A 21,724-nucleotide genomic window follows, 5' to 3' on the forward strand; every position below is an offset into this window, starting at 1 on the left:
TATATATCAAAAGTTGACAGTATAGGACAGTAGGAACCATAGGTTAAAAGCATAGGTTATAGCTAAAAGCAAATTATTCCATATCAGCAGCCTCATGCTTCACATGAACTGTTCATATTCATACAAAAACAACTTACGCATTAACCCATTTTGGGCGGGAACCGCTTTTGGTGTTTTAACTAATGCTTTAGCTATTGAAAAATAGCAGATCTACAAGCTCATAGCGCGCCACTGAGTGGCGCGCTACAAGCTTGTAGGTCTGCTATTTTTGAAAAATCGTGAAAATGTGCCTCAAATCTTTGAATGTATATTCTTTCAGAGTGAACGTTTTTTAACTAAAATCTTTGCTTCTGAGAGGTTCCTGGAACAACATATTTTCAGATGGGGGTCGGTGGCCGATTACATGTTTGGGGTCCTTGACATGAAATATTGAGCACCACTGATACAGAAACATGAGGCTTTTCAGAAAATTGTCAATAATGGAAGAGACAACACAGAAGGTTTGTGGAGCCTCACCAAGCTTTATTTACATGCGCACCATTTCTTATACAAACTAGATTACAATTCAAAATGGAATACACAGGAAAAATACCCACTAACATCGAGAAGAAGTCGAGAAGAAGAAGCAAGATTACTAAAGGGTTAAGTTCAGAGATGACGTGAGGGCACAGGGAAGGGAGCCAGCTGGGCTGGGGCACCAACAGAGGATGGAAGGAAGGGCTCAGGAGAAGAGGATGAAAGACAGAGCTCCAGGAAGTGACAAAGGTATCTAGTGGTACGTTTCTTCGTTTAGGTTTTTTTTTTTTTTGCTTCGCTTTTTTTTTGCTTTTCCCATCGTGTAAAATGTCCGCATGGGGTTTTGTGGGTTTTTGTGTGTGCGTGTGTGTGTTGGGGCATGAGACGAGTCTTCCGACTTCTGATAATGAGTTCTCTCCCTGAATGAAGCCGTTAGCAGTGAGTGCATGTGTGGACAACTATTTGTAAACTAACTAACCCCCATAACAGTCTACATAATGGAGTACAAAATATAAGGAACAAATCCCTAATATTGAGTGTTAACACCTGTTGCACAATCCTTATCTCGATTTTATGAAGGCTTAGAAGTTCCTCTTTCATCCACTTGTCTTCGCTGTTCTTTTGCGACTGAAGTGGAAAGACTTTGCTTCCCAGGGAAAGAGGAAATGTTCCCAATATTTTCTACGGTCAGTGCAGGTCAGTTGAAATACTTTGCTGTCAACATCAACAACAGGAATGCGACGATGCACAGTTCAGCTCTAGAAGCTTACTGGGCTCGTCTAGGACGGTATACAAAAGTCCAGCTCCTGGCCAGATGATAATTGATCCATGTCACCATGGATAAGCACCTCCTCCCTGCTGAGAGGACTGGGACATTAACCCACCCATGAAGGTAACGATCAGTCCATTGAGAGGCTTTCGCCCATGTCTGCACCAAGATACAGTATAGAGTACGTACATGGTACATACACACATACATACATCATAACGATAGTTTAAACCCACAGAAAGGTGGGGCAGTGGTGCATGCAGTGCATCTGTCAGCCCTGATTTTAGAAGGGGATAAGCAGCACCGCGTTGGGGGCTCTACTGTATGTTCATGACTATGCTTCCGTGGACACAGGGTGGCCTCCATGTTACAATTCCTGTTGAGGCCTGGGGACCTTTGCAAAGAGTAAGGGGGTACAGCCAGGTCATGCACTAAAGCTCAAGTTGCACAGTCCTATTGTAGATCATTCTGACCGCGTGCACGCATGCACGCATGCACGCACGCACGCACACGCACGCACACACACACACACGCACACGCACACGCACACGCACACGCACACGCACGCACGCACACACACACACACACACACACACCTGCCTTGGCCTCAAAGTGATACACACACGTCCGTACACTATTTTACACAGCAGGGTAGCCCTTTTCTTACGTATAAGCTACCCCCAGACACAGAAGGGGAACCAGGCTTTTCCAGAGGCTACGACAACACTGGCCGGCCACCGATTAAAAAAAAAGAAAAAAAAAAAATCTGGTTCAACAACCAAACAATGCTGGTAACAATGCTTCCTTCCACTCGGCAAGTTGCATCATTTATCCTCTCTTTGACTCTTATCTCCCGAGGTATCCTTCGAGGTAACAAAAAGCCAAGGGGTCAAGTACACTACATGAGTATATAAGGACATAGAGTGAGTATATATGCATTTCACACGATTCATAATGCATAAATACATACATGCATACAGAAGGTTGTGCTGTATGCACCATGAGGGATAGTGAATAGGGGGAAAACATCTGGCGTGAAACACCATTAAAAAAGAAAACTTGTATAGTTCAACACTTACAATACACGCACGCACGCACGCACGCACGCACGCACGCACGCACGCACACCACACACACGCGCTTGAGAGATACAGGATGTGTAAACCTGGAGGAGCACCAGACACATTCAAGAGGGATGTGTGTGTGTGTGTGTGTGTGTGTGTGTGTGTGTGTGTGTGTGTGTGTGTGTGCGTGCGCATGCGCGTGTGTAACAAAATGACGGACCGAGCGAACGGACCGAGCAAAGAGCCTAGATTCTGACTTGTCCTTCGTCTTCCCTCCTCTTCCTCGCAATGGTCAACAGTTCACAGGTTACAAGTTCACAACACAAGCGTTATTGTTTTGCCAACAAATGTTTTAAATACCATCAAAACGGGAACTTGGTGTTACTTGGAAGGGGCGACCTCTGTCTTCTTCCCCCTGAGTGTTTGCTGTATATGCATAACAAGCCCCACAAACTCACGACAAAACAGCAGAGTTAAACACATATCCCTGCTGTTATATTTCTCTACATAATGTGTGTGTGTGTGTGTGTGCGTGCGTGTAATGTATAAGCGTGTGGGTTGCGCGCGTGCACGCTTGTGTGTGCGTGCGTGTGTGTGATTTGGCTGCCAGCATCTCCTACTGTCTGTTTCAAGTAATTTGGCAATATACACAGATAGCTTATTGTTTTCGCTTGGAAAAAACAAAATGGCTTCTAGAGGGACGAGCCTATAGTGTATAGCTTCATTCCCAGCCTATAGATTCCACCTCGCCATGCTACAATTGTGGCTTCAGCTTTGGGCTCTGCAGGCTGCGAGTAAAAAAAGAAAGAAAAAAAAAAAGAAAAATGCACGGCTCGTTCTCAGGACAGAATTCAACACTGTTTACATAGCACCTGTTGTGGTGTGGAAATGTTCACAAACCTAGGACACAGGTATTTATTTTGGCTACATACTATGCTGTGCTATAGGACCTCGACAGAACCCAACCAAAGCTAAAGAAAGCTTTCCCCTCCTTCTAGGACTCGTTTGAAATCCATGCTGCCCCCCCATACTATACAAAATATCCATGAAATACATTTTATTCTTTTGACAGTTTTCTTTTCTTTACAGTTAGATACACACAAATGATAGAAATCTTTCTATAGTATTCGGCTAAATGTATTGTCATTTCCAAATATACCATAATTAATAATTATTGGAGCTAATCAAGCAAGTCATAAGATACAACAAAAAAATTGAAGTGCATGGAATTATGTTATTAAAATCAGAACTTATAAGGGCTTTGTAATTTGGGGGGCACAATGTGGGGGCGTCAGTGTGTGTGCATGTTGTATGCATGTGTTGAGTGCTCCGTGAGTGCAATATCACTCGTCTTCACCCTCTCTTTCCTTTTTTGTCAATACATCAATACTTTTTACACAGACCTGTGTGATGCAGAAACAAGTAATGATAAAAACAGGGAAGTTCAAAAACAAACATTGAACATTTAAAATCACAGAACGAAACCAGAGGGGAAGTTTCGCCAAAACATAACATAAAACACATCCCAGAAAAGCACTGGATTAGATTTACATCACATCACGTTTGTTTGTTTTATCATTTTTACATTTTGTCTTTTTTTCTTCTTCTTCGCGACAACTGCACCGGCACGCTTTGCCTTTCAGTCCTTGCCTTTCACCTCAAAGTCTGTCCAATGATCTGTTTGCAATCGATCGATACACGCTGTCCAACCGGGCGTCAAAGGGAATCTTGCATAATTCTGAGATCAGTTCTTTTGTGGTGTGTTTACAGGTGGCTTTGAGGGCCGACTTTCCGCGGCTACAGAGTTTGTCAAATAGTTTCATGGTTCATCAGTGTGGGAGCCATACGGTAAAGCTCTCCAACAGGTTAGTCTTCTGTAAACAGAGGGTTTTGTGTTTCACGTTGTGCTGATGGCAGGTTTGGCAAAAAAAGGACGTTGTGTGTCTGTATCTCCTCTTGCACTACAGTTCGGACCTGGGCAGACAACGAGAACAACAGAAATGTCATTAGCAAAATCCTGTTTCTTTCTCCTGTCCTGATTTCCAGAGTTATCTTAATGTAAACACAAGCACACACACGTGAGAGCACACACACACACACACACACACACACACACACACACACACACACACACACACACACACACACACACACACACACACACACACACACACACACACACACACACACACACACACACACACGCACGCACACACACACACACACACACACACACACACACACGCCACGCCATACACACCTGTTCTGCTTCTTCCTGGGATGAGGGACTCTCAACCAGGTACCCAGGTGCCCTGCTTGCTGGTGGTGAAGTTGCCAACGCCGTTCATGTTGGCCAGAGACTCAAAGTTAAAGTCCAGGCCCTCTGCGTCCATCAGCTCGTTCCTGATGATGGAGTCCATGTCACACTCCAGGCTGCCGTTGAACATGTCCAGGTCCAGGTCGGCGGGGAAGCGGTCCGGGCAGATCCCGCCGCCGCCGCCGCCTCCCGCCGTCCCGTTCAGGAAGATGGACGAGTCGATCTGCATGGAGGAGGAGCCGTTGCCGCCCAGCGGGGAGTGCAGGAGCTGCTGCTTGGCGTTGGCCAGGGCGTTGGCCTCGTTGAGGCTGAAGCCCCCGTTCAGGGACCTCAGTGCACTCTGGTTGTGGTTGTTCGTGTGCTGCAGCAGCAGCCCCCCCTGGACTCCCCCCTGGCCGCCTCCCGTGCTCCCGAAGGACATCATGGGGTCACTGCGAAGCATGAGGCTCCGGCGAGAGTTCTGGGAGATGATGGCGGCGGCGCTGGCCTGGGACATCAGCGGGTCGGACTGGGTCATCATGACGTCGCTGTGGCTGTTGTGGCCGTCGGCGTTGAGCAGGTCCTGCAGGGTCTGGCTGCCGAAGCGGGAGATGCTGGAGAAGGACGTCTGCTTGTTCTCCTGGATGGTCTGCATGGGGGACGGACGCAGGGAGGAGGCCGCCGGGTGGGGCCCGAAGATGGAGTTACTGTAGCCGTTGCCTCCGCCGGTGGAGGGAGCGGTGGCGGAGGGAGGCGAGGTGGAAGTGGGCGAGCCAAGCCCGTTGGGTTTGGTCCCGAAAATGAACCCCGAGGAGCCCCTGGAGGCGGCCGGCCCCGGGGCGGAGGACACCAGGTTGATGTTATCCAGCAGCTCGTCCATCAGGTCGTCGGTCAGTCCCTCGTTCAGGTTCATGGTGCCCGCCAGGTCCGCCAGGCGAGGCAACTCGGCCGGCGGGGCCTTTGCGCCGGGAACGCTGACGGGAGCGCTGCTGCAGCCGGGAGACAGCGCCCGGCCGGGGCTGGAGTAGAGCATGGGCGAGAGCGGGGGCTCGTCGTCGGGCACCTCGTCCAGCTCGGGGTTGGCCAGGATGGGCGAGAGGCGGCCGCTCAGCGTGCTGGCGTTGGAGTTCGTGCGGGAGCGAAAGTCCGTCCACGTGTCGAGCTCCTCGCTGCTGCGCGACGTGGGGCTGCCGGGCCACTTGGACAGCCCCGAGGAGGGGCTGTCTCCTCCTCCGCCGCCGCCCCCCCCTTCCCCGGACGCGGCCGCCGCCGCCGCCTGCAGCGCGGCCTTCTTCTTGGCGGCGCGGCCGCGGGCAGACTTGGTGTACTTGTTGTTGCTGTTGTCCATGGAGACGGCGCGCCGCCGCGGGGCCTTGCCGCCCTTGCCGCCCTCCGGGTTGATCATCCACCAGGAGCTCTTCCCCGTGCCCTCGTTCTGCACGCGGATGAAGCGGCTGTGCAGGGACAGGTTGTGCCGGATGGAGTTCTGTTGTCGGGACACACAGAGAGAGAGAGAGAGAGAGAGAGAGAGAGAACTGTGTAAGTCGTGTGTACAAAATCATTTTGGAACAACTGCTCTTACAATAGGCTGTCATTAATATTGATCGGTTCTATTCTTGTGCATTTACTAATGTACCATTCAAAGAATAGCTCTCATTAAGTCCAAGGGTATTGATTAATAAACCACCCACTGAGTCGGGGATAATGATTAAGCAGCATGATAAATTGCTGCTCTTGGCAACAACTGTAGTGCTGTAAAAGCAATACACCAGACCCAAATTGTTTGTTCATTCATTAATTCCATGACAGAAAGACGGAAAACACATACAGTACATGGTGTGTCGCTGCTATTCCCATTGTTTGTGAATGTGTGTGTGTGTGTGTGTGTGTGTGTGTGTGTGTGTGTGTGTGAGAGAGAGATGGAGAAAATGAGCGAGTGTGTTGGTGGTGAAACAAAGCAGCCCTGCTCGATTATGAATGACACATACAAAAGGACCCCCTTGCGGAGTTGCGTAAGCTGCGTGTTTCGAGGCCTGTGTCATATCGTGTGTCTGCATGCGTGTGTGTGTGAGTCACCGCTGGTGTTTATTGATCAGCCCTGGGCTTCTTCATGTGGAGCACCCAGGAGACCCATTGCGGGGAAACGGGTTCTCAAACAAAGAAAGGCCGAGGTGCCTTTCTTATGACTGTTTTGTTTATAGAACAGAGCATACACTGTGCACGGCCGAATCCCCAACTGCAGCGGAATGCCTCCAGTTACGGCAAACACTTGTTGATCCTTTTCCTTTTCAGACAATGATTTATCAGGTCGACCACGTGCTTTTCTCCACTCTGTATCACCTGGGCGTATTGTCTAAATCTTAACCTCAGATAAGAATCATAATGTGACAGCTACAAATGTGTCTTTGCACGGACTGGAGGATTCGGTTACAATGTAAGAAGTATAACCTCCAAAGAGACTTGTTTCTTTTATCCGCTTTCAAGTTCAATGTCATTATCATTAATATAGGCCAAAATGCATATACTTTTCAAAAACCTGCATGCAAAAACAGCTAGAACAGCTGGTTTACAGTTGTGAGCTATAAAGTTGTGAGTTTTAAATAGGGCGTGAGTGTTTTAGCAAGCCCATATATCTTCATTATAGTCATTATAAGCAAATGAATACTGGATTGCATAGATGTTACAGTATATTGCACTAGGGCTAAATGTGAGTGGCTAACTGTAGAAGGATTGGCTATAGACAGAGGGCAGGGAAGTCGTACGAGCAAGGTAGTCTTGTTTTGTGGGTGTGACAGGTCAGGGAGTTAAGACTGATGTCACAGGGCTGGGTCACATTTACAGCATATGGAAAATGACATTGGTCACAAAAGCCCAATTGCCTATTCGTGTTTTACGACCTGATGTTATGTTGTGACACGTGTCTATCCCCATTACCCCGCGGGTGCCTTTTAATTATCCCCGTGTTTTAAATGATAGATTAGCGTGCTGGATTTGAACCATGAAAGGGACTGGATTGAGTGTTCCACGAAAGAGTGTTGGAATGAGGAACAGTCTCCATAACACTATTAGACTCGAAACTCCTACTTACTACAGTGAATAACAGCCATGTTACATGTCCATCTGGACACGCCAATACACACGTACATGCACGCACGCACGCACCACAAGCGGCCATCTGGTTGATTGAGCTGTCATGGTTTCATACCACGGGCCACTATATGACGGGTACACACACACATGTCAAAAAACACCCACACAAACACAAAGACCATCAAATTCTCATGTATGAATTCACGGATATAGATAAAAAGAGCATTGTCAGTTGACACATTGTAATGGTTTGCCTCCCACTCTCTAACAGCTACAGATGGCCTCGCCTCCTAACTACAATAACAGCCTCTTCATGTGCTAGTGTAGCGGGTTAGCCACTTGAACCCCAGCATGCCCATTCCTCCCATTCCGAGGGGAACGTTTGACAAAGAAAATAGGAGATCTACAAGCTCAAAGCACGGAGACCGTCGGCTTACACTGTGATTGGTCAACCAAAAACACACCCCTGTTTCTGAGAAAAACGTTTAAAAAAAGGTTAAGAAAAACTATCATCATATTACAGTTTTGGCAAACATATTGTACTAGAGAATTACATAAACATACACCATTATTATCCCATTTTTGGCAGGAACCCATTTTGGTATAGCATTACGTTATGCTTTAGCTATTTAAAAATAACAGATCTACAAGCTACACGCGCCACTACGAGCTTGTAGGTCTGCTATTTTTGAACGACTGACGTAGAAGACATTTTTTTAATCTGATCTCAGGTCAAAATGGGTTAAAATGTGCCATCCTCCTCCCTGCTAGTCTTCCTCCAAGGCTGTTGTTGGTGAAACACATGTTCTGTGTGAGCCCCCTGGGGACTCTGAGGCTATGCTATATCCTTATCCTCCCATATAAACAATCCAACCGCCATGCGAAGCATGCACTTATTTTACCATCCGCTCAACCCCCCCCACCCATATGTGCGATGTTTTCCCTCTCCGAAAACGGGGCAGATTCCTGGGACTCGAATCGACGGCGAGCCAAAGCCATTTGGGGTTTTTCGTTGGGAGTCGTGATATTGTTTTCCACTAACCAGCCTCGTCTTTGGATCGCCCCAGGGCTATAGTTTATGGTCGATTCGGCCTGGACTGTTATTCTGGTCACAGACGGTCTAAGGGGGAAAATGGCGGGCAAAGGTTACGTCTGCAGAGCGTTCTCACGTGGGCAGAAGGAGGAATCTCACACACTGAACTTACGGATGACCTCCTATAGTGCGCATGCACACGTTTTGTAGATATATATGACTTCTGTTTGCATTCACAGGCTCCTGAATGGCTCATGACTGAATGCAAAATGTTCTTTTTTTTTTGCACGCAGTGCTGTGTGAATATCAGCAGATATTTCCAGTGTTAAATGATCCATTGGTTCTTCCTCAGAGCTACCGTTAAATGAACACTCAGGGTTTTACAGTGTGTATGGACTGACATGAACGTATACAGTATGAAGGCAGGGTGCTACATGGTTGTGACATGTTGTGAGCTTGTAGATCAGAGGTTTTCTGTGCGTGACACCGGTGTGCAACTAAGCATAAATCACCCTTAAGAAATACCACGGGGAACAGTGTTTACCTTCCTTACACCAGCATTTCTGGAGGCATGACATAAGGCTGTTTTATTAGACAAAGAAACACTTAAATACTTCCAGCTGCCCTAACCATGTATACAGTAAATAGCGGTGGGAGTAGAGGACTGGGAAATTAAACACAAACACAACGAAAGCTCTAACTGACTTATTTTTGCCCATGTGGGTTAATTGAATAATCGAGTGTTCGTGTTTTCTTGTGATAGTTTTAGTACATTTCTTATAAACAACAATCAATCAACAAATCCACACGAAAACATTTACTTTTTTTTTTAATAGTCAACTAAACCTAACCGTGACAGGGCTACTACATATTAACACATTATGCATATATGCTGATATATACGTTTTTTTTAACCCATTCTGACCGGGCACCCATTTTGGTGTCAGCATCATGTTATGCTTTAGCTATTTAAAAATAGCAGATCTACAAGCTCATATCGCGCCACCGAGTGGCGCGATACGAGCTTGTAGGTCTGCTATTTTTGAAAAAATCGAAGAACGACTGACATTTTTAGAATCTGATCTCAGGTCAGAATGGGTTAATCAGACCAGTGTGTGTCCGGCGGAAACCTCGTATGAATCTGATCTCAGGTCAGAATGGGTTAAAAAACAACTTTTAGCCCTGAGCCGGTTGCTAGGCAACTCCTTGCTCCCCCCCGCACGCACGGAACGCGTAGACTACTGTCCGACTACTGAGTACGTCACTGTCCGTTGTGCTGATCAGACATCTGAGGTTCGGAACTGATTTCAGATTGAAATATAAAAAGTTTCTCAAAAATGTGCCCTTTCTTACAATGGAAGTCTGTGAGCGGGGAAACAAACGGAAGTACTTGAGTAGTAATCTTCCCAATTCTGGCCCCGCGCAAGCTATTTACCACTTGTGGCCACACGGCCACAGTCTAAGTGTTAAAAGTAATAAAATTACACTAGACGCTGACCAGTTTCCACTTTAGCAGACTTTTGGGTCCCAGATGAAAAGGTTTGGGAACTCCTGCTGTACTGTTTATTTTTCAAAGATGGAAGGAGGGTGCAAAAAGGAGAGAGAGAAAACATATGACGGTGACGAAGGGGAAACAAAGTAATTATGTCTGTTGACCGTGAATCCATCCCTCCCTTCCTTTACATCAGCCTCTTTTTCAGAAGAGAAAAAATATACTAGATTGACGACATTTCTGGTCTCTGGAGGCTTTCACAATATATTCTAGGAACAGTCTCCTCATTGAATTCTGAGAACCCAAATGACATTTGTACTCTCTCGGAGTTAAATTATTACTGAAAATCAATTTAGGCGGGATTATCCAGCTTCTAATTGGATTCACCTGTTCAGGCTGACTCGTCAACAGCAAGAATATTAACCCGTGTGTGTGTGTGTGTGTGTGTGTGTGTGTGTGTGTGTGTGTGTGTGTGTGTGTGTGCGTGCATGAGTGCGTGCGTGCGTGCGTGCGTCCATGTGTATAGAACGCCACAGAGGGAGTAGACTGTGTTTACTACACTGACTTGTCTTCTGGGTAGTTCCTGAAGTCTATTAAAAAAACAGCTCACCGAGACAGCAGCCCTGATTCATAACCCCCTACTCTGGCTGGTAGCTGTAGGAATGCTCACTTTTCAGGACGCATATACACACGCGCACACATAGCTAGAGGCAAGGGGATAACATCACGATATTGCTCTCTTTCCTGCCCAGTTACCATTTAATACACACACACATGCACACGCACACACACACACACACACACACACACACACACACACACACACACACACACACACACACACACACACACACACACACACACACACACACACACACACACACACACACACACACACACACACACACACACACACTCTCTCTCTCAGTTCTACTGTTTTTCCTCTGTTTGTTCGGGTGGGTGTTTCTTTTTGTAGCGTGTCCTCTCCATCTCACTCTTGCTAGTGAAGGATCCTCCCAGCGCCCCTTTTACCTCACTGTCTTAAATGCAGAGGCCAGCTGTGTGTGTGTGTGTGTGTGTGTGTGTGTGTGTGTGTGTGTGTGTGTGTGTGTGTGACACACCAGCTGCAGCCAGAGCTCAGGAACACAGAGGCCTTTTTGTCCGTCAGCAACATGTGGGAACAATTAATCACTGTCAGCAACCACGCTAGGAATCTCTCTCTCTCTCTCTCTCCCTCAATCTCTCCCTCTCCATCTCTCTCTCTCACTCCCTCGTTCTCTTCTCTCTTACCTCTTTCCTTGTGCCCCCCTCCCCCATCTATATCTATCTGTGTTTGTTTCTTTCTCTGCTCTCTTCCTGCCTAGATGGTGCGTGGGTGGAAATGTATATTTTGTTACATCCAAACACACAGGGATCGCGACCCATAACAACATAAAGAGAGCCCAGACAGACGTCAGTGGCTCCACTGCATGTAATGCACTTTGCGTTGGCTGTTGCCGTGCTGCATGGTGCACACCTGTGAGGTCACTCAAAGAAATCCAATTACTCGTGACTGGCGTACGGTACGTGATTGAACGGGAACGCCCGCTAGACGGCCTCCGCTCGTTTCTAAGCCAGCCAATCGGGTTTCCGCACTGAATGAGCCCCCGGCTCTGGTGATTGGTTGAATCGGTTTGGGTATCTAGGCATTCCGTAGGCGGGCGTGTCCTCAAGTGTTGCTGTTGTATTTCATCATCCGGCTAGAGCTTATACATCTGAACTGAGATAAATGAATGGAGTCATTTTGTCCCCCAGGCCAAACCCTGCTTTCAGCCCTGGAGTTATGGAGTCCCCCAGGCCAAACCCTGCTTTCAGCCCTGGAGTTATGGAGTCCCCCAGGCCAAACCCGGCTTTCAGCCCCCACGCCCCCCCAGGCCAAACCCTGCTTTCAACCCTGGAGTTATGGAGTCAACAAATGCATGCTGTATTGTATTGTGCTGTATACAGTGCGTGCACAGTTTTACGCACGCACGAACACACTGTTTAAAATAGCCAATCCATAAATAAACACACAGACACACAAACGCATGCAAGCTTGCACGCATGCACACAGCCGCGCGCGCGCACATACACACACACACACACACACACCCTCACACACACACACACACACACACTAAGGACTCTTTACACCTTGTGTTGCAGGGACGTTGTAGGTCAAAAGGTTAGACTAGAGTGTCATGGAGCCAGGAGGCTGCACACAGTCAAGGGTCAAAGGTCAAAGTGTTCTGAGCCTGTTGCTCTCCTCTTCTTACAGCCTGGCTCCGCCCCCCATCCCCGCTACGGACTGTCCGATTGGACCATTTCAGTGACCTGAGCCTCACACCTCCAGTGTACTCAAGTACCCATTGGCACTCAAGTGTGTGTGTGTATGACGTGCCTTAACACACACACACACACACCCCCCCCCCACACACACACACACGCACGCACGCATGCACACGCACCCACACACTTTATCTGACATTATGTAAACCGGGCGCTAATCTCGATTCCAATGTCAACAGAGCCCGCTGTTGGCAGAAACATACAGGTTGCATAACAATGGCGTGTATTTAAGGAGAGGGACTTTAACAGGGCTGTGGTTGAGACAGACACTTCTCGCTAGACGTCTGAACATTCTTCAGACAAAAGCAAACAAGATCGTCTTGGTTCGACTGGACGACAGATGCGACAGGTGAGCCCTGTTGGCACATAAATGTATGACAAACGGGTTCTTCACGCACTGTGAAAGGAAAGAGCAGTCATACACAGAGAATGAAAAGGGTTTATTATGTTATTGCTTTTCCATTACTAATATATAACCTTATACTTATTTCATAGTTATCCAGTTAAAAGGTTGATCTATCCATCCATTCCTCTACCTACCTACCTACCTACCTACCTACCCATCCATCAATCCACCTATCTATCTACCTACCTACAGTACCTATCTATCTATCTATCTGTATCCATATCCATATCCATATCCATATCCATATCCATATCCATATCCATATCCATCCATCCATCCATCCATCCATCTACGTATGTATCCATCCATCCATTATAATACCTACGTATCTGTATCCACCCATCCCTCTACCTACCTACCTACCTACCCATCCATCAATCCACCTATCTATCTACCTACCTACAGTACCTACCTACCTACCTACCTACCTACCTACCTATCTATCTATCTATCCATCCATCAATCTACCCACCTATCTGTATCCATCCATCCATCCATCCATCAGTCCATCCATCAGTCCATTGTGTGTGTCCCATACAGGAGAAAGGGATAATTTATGGAAGGTTGGAAAGAAAGAAAGAAAGAAAGACAGAAAGGAAGCAAGAAAGAAGTGAGGAGGAGGAGGAGGAGAAGAGACAAAGGAATGAAGGTTTGAGATGTAGGAGGTGTGCAGCTCCTTGACACGTATGAGGAGCTTTATAAATAAACACATGGACCGACCGGCACTCACGCACACACACACACACACAGACACACACACACAGACACACACACACACACACACACACACACACACACACACACACACACACACACACACACACACACACACACACACACACACACACACACAGAGAGAGTGGACAGTTATTTATACTGTGACCCTGCACAAACACACACACACACACACACACACACACACACACACACACACACACACACACACACAAAGTGCACACACACACACACACACACACACAGTTCTGGTCCCGATTCCAGCTGCCCCGAGTTCTGGAGAGAAGACAGAACATTCCATTCCGTTCAACCAAATGTGCTCTTTCCGGCCAAGGGCTGGGCGTCTCTCTCCGTTTATGTGTGTGTTTAGGTTGTGTGTGTGTGTGTGTGTGTGTGTGTACGCGCGTATGTGTGTATGTGTGCGTGCGCGCGTGCGTGCGTGCGTGCGCGCGTGCGTGTACTGGCCAGAGATGTGGAGGTTGCCAGGTTGGCAGGAGGAGACCTGCTGCACTTCTCTTCTCATCAACATTTATTTTCCATGTCCGCCTCTCTGCTCCTCCTGCCCTGGAGTCTGTATCGTCCGCTAAGACCAGTGGGATCTCAAACCTTTTCACGTCAAGGACCCCCAAAATGATATGTAGTAGCCTAAGAATAGTGTTAAAGGACCTATAGACAATAGACAATGTCATGCACAAATCTATAAAGAAGCACTCGACCGACTGGTAACATTTAGGGCTGTAACTATTGATTATATTCTTACTTACTATATCGATATATTTTTTAAATTAATCGAATAATTGTGAAGTACATACTTTCTCATAGAATTTATTTGAATGCAATGTCATTATATCAAGGGTTATACGCTACTTCAATTGTAGGCGTCATGCAAATTGTGAAAATAAATAGCAGATGTACGACATTCAACTTGGCTATTTTCACTTCATCATATGTTGCAGAAAGCCTATACTCTTGTTATGAGTGAGGCCAGGCTACTGCAGGCACATGTGTTTTCTCTCCTTTGCTTACCCTCATTCTGTCTGTCTCACCCCCCCCCTTTCTGTGTGTCTGTCCCATTCTCTCTCTCTCTCTGTCAGCCTGCCCCTCTGTCTGTCTCTCCTCCAGGTATCTACGCTCTTTGTTGAGCGTAAGGCCATATGCGCAAAGAGCTCCTTGTTTATCCCGAAGGCTCCTCCAATCATAGCGAGCCCGAGTAGGGGGAGTTGTCCCGACCCATCCCACCCTAAATAGCCAATCCCGAGGCATGGTTTGTTACGCTGCCGTGGCAACGTGTCACTGGGTCAACATGTTTGGGCCACGCGGCACGGTCACCTCGTGGTCACCAGCACCACACACACACACACACACACACAAACAAATGTTTCGACATGCATGCAGTCCTCTGACTCGGTTTGAGGAATGTTGCAATGGGCGGTCCCTTATGCTGGAGGATCTCAAGGATAATATTCACAAATCACTGCTGTGACAGCAGGCCCTCCGCTGCTGATCACAGCACAGAGCATGCTGTGACCGTGGTGACGCGCTCCCACCAACAGACTGTTGTTCGTGGCCATAGCTACAGGCAAGGCTACAACTTAAGGTTCACTTTGGGACTATATGAGGCACGGCCCCACTGTGCTTATCACAAGTGTCCCAGCACACAAAGTCCTTAAAGCCACGGAGCAAGTCGGTCTGCCAAGGATACACCCATCATCACAAAAACACACGCGCGCGTGCGCACGTATACACCGTATATACATGCTAGCAGGCTAAGAAATGTGTGCATGCACATTGCACACAGACACAGGCACACACACACACACATACACACACACGCGCACACACACGCGCACAGCAGCCCGTCTGACACACCAGAACAGAACAACGTGTCCTCTTGTCCTCAACTTGTCCTCTCTCCTAGAGACTGTGGTTGCCTAAAGGGAATCTACGCTTTCCCACATAAACACAAGTTCACTCGGGCACATGTGTGTCGACATGTCACTGTGTGGGAGAAAAAAACTAAACCAAAAAACTAAACATCACTGGTAGACTATAGAGTCTAATAGCATGTGGTTGGCCTCACTGTCTTTAGCTATGGACAGTACAGCACGTCACTATACTATAGTATGTGTGCCGTTTGTAAACAAAGCCGCATGCGGCACAATGCAGCGCTCTGGGGCGAAGCCGCACTGTACATTACTGATACTCTTTACATTACTGATACCCTGGGGTCACTGTACTCTTTACATTACTGATACTCTGGGGCCACTGTACTCTTTACATTACTGATACTCTTTACATTACTGATACTCTTTACATTACTGTTACTCTTTACATTACTGATACTCTTTACATTACTGATACTCTTTACATTACTGTTACTCTTTACATTACTGATACTCTTTACATTACTGATACTCTTTACATTACTGATACTCTTTACATTACTGATACTCTTTACATTACTGATACTCTTTACATTACTGATACTCTTTACATTACTGATACTCTTTACATTACTGATACTCTTTACATTACTGATACTCTTTACATTACTGATACTCTTTACATTACTGATACTCTTTACATTACTGATACTCTTTACATTACTGATACTCTTTACATTACTGATACTTGTGATAAAGACAGAATGCTTTCTCACTTTTCCTCTTGAGCCACACATGTTTGTTTGTTTTTCCTTTTCTGTTTGGCATAACCTCATTTCATACTCAGTATTCCCACATGTCAGTATTCAGTCATTATCAACAGTTTGCTAACTATGCATGCCGGCTAAGTTAGCAATCAGTTGATCTTGACTTCTACCGTATGTATATATTCATTCATTTCATTTCATCATTTGGACAGAGACAATTGGTTGGTCAAACATACTTTTATTCCTTTCAAAGTCCAACAGTTTGACAACATAGTAATGATAACTCAAACACCCACTACTCACACCATCCTCATTTCCTGGTCAAAAGTACACAAAAGAGTCACCACTGAATCCACTGCTCCTTTTATAGGTGGAGGATTCAAATTGAGTTGCACCATGTTGCAGGGGTGCATGTATCTGGCAATACATATTATTTAATATGATTGTAACGAGATGGGTTGTTTAAGACCTGATTTGTTGATTACTTTGGTGTTGACAAATATACTGTAAATGTTTGGAAATGTTTTCTGGGTTACATGTTCACTAGTTGTGTAAGTGAATGTTTTGGGGAAACCTGTCTCTAGACAGATGGTATGGACCACTAGTGAGAGGCCTGAGTTGGAGTTGATGTAGTCAGTCCATGGTGAGACATGGGGGGGAAGGGGCACAATGCGGGAAGCTCTGCCCTAGGACAGTGTTGGGACTGGTCATGTCCACACTGGATGCTTGAATTTAAGCATGTCATTTAATTTTGTTATGAGGCATTTTTTTGGAACATTGTTTCTTGGAAACCTTTGGAGAAATAAACTTTTGGCAACTATGGACATTTTTGGTATGTCCTTTTTTCTGTGCACCTAGCCCTCATCAAATGGACTCATTTACACATGGTGGCAGTGGTGGGATGAGTGGCAGTCAAGGGTGACAGAAACCAACATGACTACCAGATCCAAAGTACGTCAAGATGGCGGCAACCAGACCTCGTTTACAGACGAGGTTGAAGAGGAACCCATTCTAGAGGAGGAGGGAGGAGCCACCGGTGGTCGACCACCAGAGACGGTGGACAGTCTGAGCAGAACCTTCCAGGCCTACCTCCAGAATCAACAACGCAGAGATGAACAAAGGGAGCGTGAGGAGCAGGCACAGGAGCTCTGGCTACGAAGCCTCCAGCACCAGTTCGGCCAGCTACAGCAAGAAATCCAGATGGACCGACTGGAGCGAAGGGCGCTGAGAGCCACAACTGATGTCACCGCAGCGCCCCCTCATGGTGACCGCAGGGAATTGCAGCCTTCCAGGATGGCTGATTCTCCTGCTGTCTCGGCTGACCAGGGGGCGGGGTCTCCATCATCAGGCCACGCCTCTTCAGCATCACCTCCAATTAATTGGAAAGGGCAGGAAATGCAGCCCTACAGGGAGGATGAAGACATCAAACTTTATCTCGCCGGCTTGTCGGTGGCCCGAGAACAGCTGAGCTGGCAGAGACCTTTATTGCAGCCCGGAGGTCCTCCAAGGGATCCACAGGATGAGAGACACAAAGGGCAGAATAGCACGGTGGTATTTTTTTTTTTAGCCTTATAAGTTTACTGTGAAGTACCGTGCTGGAAAAGATAATGTGGTGGCTGTCTTCCTGTCCCGCAAAGAGATGTGAGGGACAGGTCTTAAAGGGGGGGATGTGTGATAAAGACAGAATGCTTTCTCACTTTTCCTCTTGAGCCACACATGTTTGTTTGTTTTTCCTTTTCTGTTTGGCATAACCTCATTTCATACTCAGTATTCCCACATGTCAGTATTCAGTCATTATCAACAGTTTGCTAACTATGCATGCCGGCTAAGTTAGCAATCAGTTGATCTTGACTTCTACCGTATGTATATATTCATTCATTTCATTTCATCATTTGGACAGAGACAATTGGTTGGTCAAACATACTTTTATTCCTTTCAAAGTCCAACAGTTTGACAACATAGTAATGATAACTCAAACACCCACTACTCACACCATCCTCATTTCCTGGTCAAAAGTACACAAAAGAGTCACCACTGAATCCACTGCTCCTTTTATAGGTGGAGGATTCAAATTGAGTTGCACCATGTTGCAGGGGTGCATGTATCTGGCAATACATATTATTTAATATGATTGTAACGAGATGGGTTGTTTAAGACCTGATTTGTTGATTACTTTGGTGTTGACAAATATACTGTAAATGTTTGGAAATGTTTTCTGGGTTACATGTTCACTAGTTGTGTAAGTGAATGTTTTGGGGAAACCTGTCTCTAGACAGATGGTATGGACCACTAGTGAGAGGCCTGAGTTGGAGTTGATGTAGTCAGTCCATGGTGAGACATGGGGGGGAAGGGGCACAATGCGGGAAGCTCTGCCCTAGGACAGTGTTGGGACTGGTCATGTCCACACTGGATGCTTGAATTTAAGCATGTCATTTAATTTTGTTATGAGGCATTTTTTTGGAACATTGTTTCTTGGAAACCTTTGGAGAAATAAACTTTTGGCAACTATGGACATTTTTGGTATGTCCTTTTTTCTGTGCACCTAGCCCTCATCAAATGGACTCATTTACAATACTCTTTACATTACTGATACTCTGGGGTCACTGTACTCTTTATATTACTGATACTCTTTACATTACTGATACTCTGGGGTCACTGTACTCTTTATATTACTGATACTCTTTATATTACTGATACTCTTTATATTACTGATACTCTTTATATTACTGATACTCTGGGGTCACTGTACTCTTTACATTACTGATACTCTTTACATTACTGATACTCTTTACATTACTGATACTCTGGGGTCACTGTACTCTTTACATAATACATCTGTGTGTGTGTGTGTGTGTGTGTGTGTGTGTGTGTGTGTGTGTGTGTGTGTGTGCTGACTAACAGCTTGTCCCTTTTAAGAACCCGGACTGTTGCAACATCTGATGCCCAGAATAGAATGAGCAAGTCTGCAAGATTATTGCATTTCACACACTCACACACACGCATGCACGCGCACACAGTACACACACACACACACACACACACACACACACACACACACACACACACACACACACACACACACACACACACACACACACACACACACACACACACACACACACACACACACACACACACACACACACACACACACAAGAGTGGCCAAAGATAGTAGTTCAAGAACACGGGTACACATGTAGGGGCTTTCCCATGGGTAGGATATTAATGACACCTCCTTAATACAATCTGACTTCAAGCACCACTGAGGCTCTTACTGTCTCCATGATTAATTCCATGCCTGTACCATAGGAGCAGGGAGGACCAGGTGGGGCAAGGAGAGGGGTGTCTGTACCATAGGAGCAGGGAGGACCAGGTGGGGGAAGGAGAGGGGTGTCTGTATCATAGGAGCAGGGAGGACCAGGTGGGGCAAGGAGAGGGGTGTCTGTACCATAGGAGCAGGGAGGACCAGGTGGGGGAAGGAGAGGGGTGTCTGTACCATAGGAGCAGGGAGGACCAGGTGGGGGAAGGAGAGGGGTGTCTGTACCATAGGAGCAGGGAGGACCAGGTGGGGAAGGAGAGGGGTGTCTGTACCATAGGAGCAGGGAGGACCAGGTGGGGAAGGAGAGGGGAGGCTGTTCTTTCAAAGAATAGAGTGTGTTGCTATTCCTGGTACAGGAAGAGAGCTTGGTTCTATAGCCCCCGCCAGGAGTCCTCGGACAACCACCATTAGGAGAACTAACTTTTCTTTTTTAAACAATAAAAACCTAAATCTAAGAAAAACAAATAGATGTTTTTTTAGAATGTTGATGTATTCTTATCCTGGGTAAGAAAAGAAAAAAAGAAGAAAAAATAAAGGAAAGGGAAAACTTTCAGCGGTGAGGGGCGAGAGAGCATGTGAGCACTGGGAGAGAGAGAGTGGGAGGAAGGCCGAGAGAGGAGGGGTTTTATGTGCATAGCCTGGGTGAAGGGTTGACTGAGGTTTACTGCCTCCCTAAACACTGCTCTGCACTGTGTGTGTGTGTGTGTGTGTGTGTGTGTGTGTGTGTGTGTGTGTGTGTGCATGCAATGGACACGCTTGTGCTGCTCGGCTCGCTGGCTTCATTGTGGAAGCAGCTTGAATCTTGGGAGTTAGGCTCTTTAGATTCAGCAGCTGAAGTTAATGTCAAAGTTAGTACAATAATCAGGTTTTAATGTGTGTGTGTGTGTGTGTGTGTGGGGGGGGGGTGTGCGTGTGCGTGCATGCGTGCGTGTGTGTGTGTGTGTGTGTGTGTGTGTGTGTGTGTGCGTGGTGTGTGAGAGTGTGCGTGACAGCTATGTGTTATATGTCTCTTTGATGGGGTGTTTCCACAACACAGGCTGCTGGCGCCCAGAGCTTGTATCCAGGTCAGAGCTGCAGGGATTCAGGTTTTTCCTAAGAGTGCCAATTCATTTCCTATCTGTTGATGTACACCAGGGGTCCCCATACAGAAAAATGTGTGAATGTAGCATCAAAATCAGTGTATAACAACTAGGTATGTAACGGTATGACATTTTACAGTACGGTACGCCGGGTGCGGTATCAAGAAATCACACCTGTGTGAAGTGAGGGCTGATTATAGGTGATGTAACGATGTCAAACAAACGGTGACAAATTCTCTATTGTCATGGGTTTTAATGTTTGTGTTAAGGACAAAACAAACATTGATTTCTGTCCATTGTCAATGGCGTTTTTAAAACGCCATTGACAATGTAAATACTATGTAAATATAATGTAGACCTTCTGTGAAGCTTGTACTGCCTTAAAAATCACACCCGTGTGAAGTGAGGGGCGCTCTTGTCGTCGGACATCATCCAATAAAAAAATAATTATACTTCTTCATGAACTAATTTGTCAACTTATGTTATTATCTTTTAACCACAATGTTTAAAAAAACTCATCTTTTCACCATGATCATGTAAGATGACAACTGAACGCCCCTCAAAAATGCAACAATCTATCTTTCTATAAATGCGTATCTGTGTGTATATCATGTACATATCCACGTAACTTGAGAACCGTTCGCCCCACCGACTTCAAATTCGACACACGTGTTCCACACCCCCACAGGGAGTGCAGTGGCCCGGTGTCGAGTCCGTCGGTTAGCCGGTTATCCAGAACCAGCACAAAAGCCTCTCTCTGCCCTGGGCTCTGGACCTGATCACCCCTATATCTCCATATATGGAGCCGGCCCGTTCTGACATCACAACGCTTCATATGTGGGCCTGACACAGAACTCCATATAATAGGAATGAAAGGACACAGAAACATCCATATATGGGCATAAAAG

At 46.5% G+C, this 21,724-nt stretch overlaps 1 protein-coding gene across 2 annotated transcripts in view; it reads right to left on the reverse strand.

Moving 5' to 3' along the window:
- Nucleotides 1–501: 501 nt before the first annotated feature.
- foxo3b (forkhead box O3b) overlaps nucleotides 502–21,724 on the reverse strand; it is a 53,071-nt gene continuing 31,848 nt past the window's right edge. For both annotated transcript variants that reach the window (XM_083790971.1, XM_083790972.1), the window contains 2 exons: nucleotides 4,610–6,131; nucleotides 502–4,323 (listed from right to left, as the gene is read on the reverse strand). In XM_083790971.1, the coding sequence (XP_083647097.1) occupies nucleotides 4,641–6,131 (1,491 nt within the window). In that variant the 3' untranslated portion in view covers nucleotides 502–4,323; nucleotides 4,610–4,640. The remainder of the gene's footprint in view (nucleotides 4,324–4,609; nucleotides 6,132–21,724) is intronic.

This window comes from Protomyctophum parallelum, assembly GCF_964188405.1.
Source record: "Protomyctophum parallelum genome assembly, chromosome: 19".
In the NCBI taxonomy this organism is placed as follows: domain Eukaryota; kingdom Metazoa; phylum Chordata; class Actinopteri; order Myctophiformes; family Myctophidae; genus Protomyctophum; species Protomyctophum parallelum.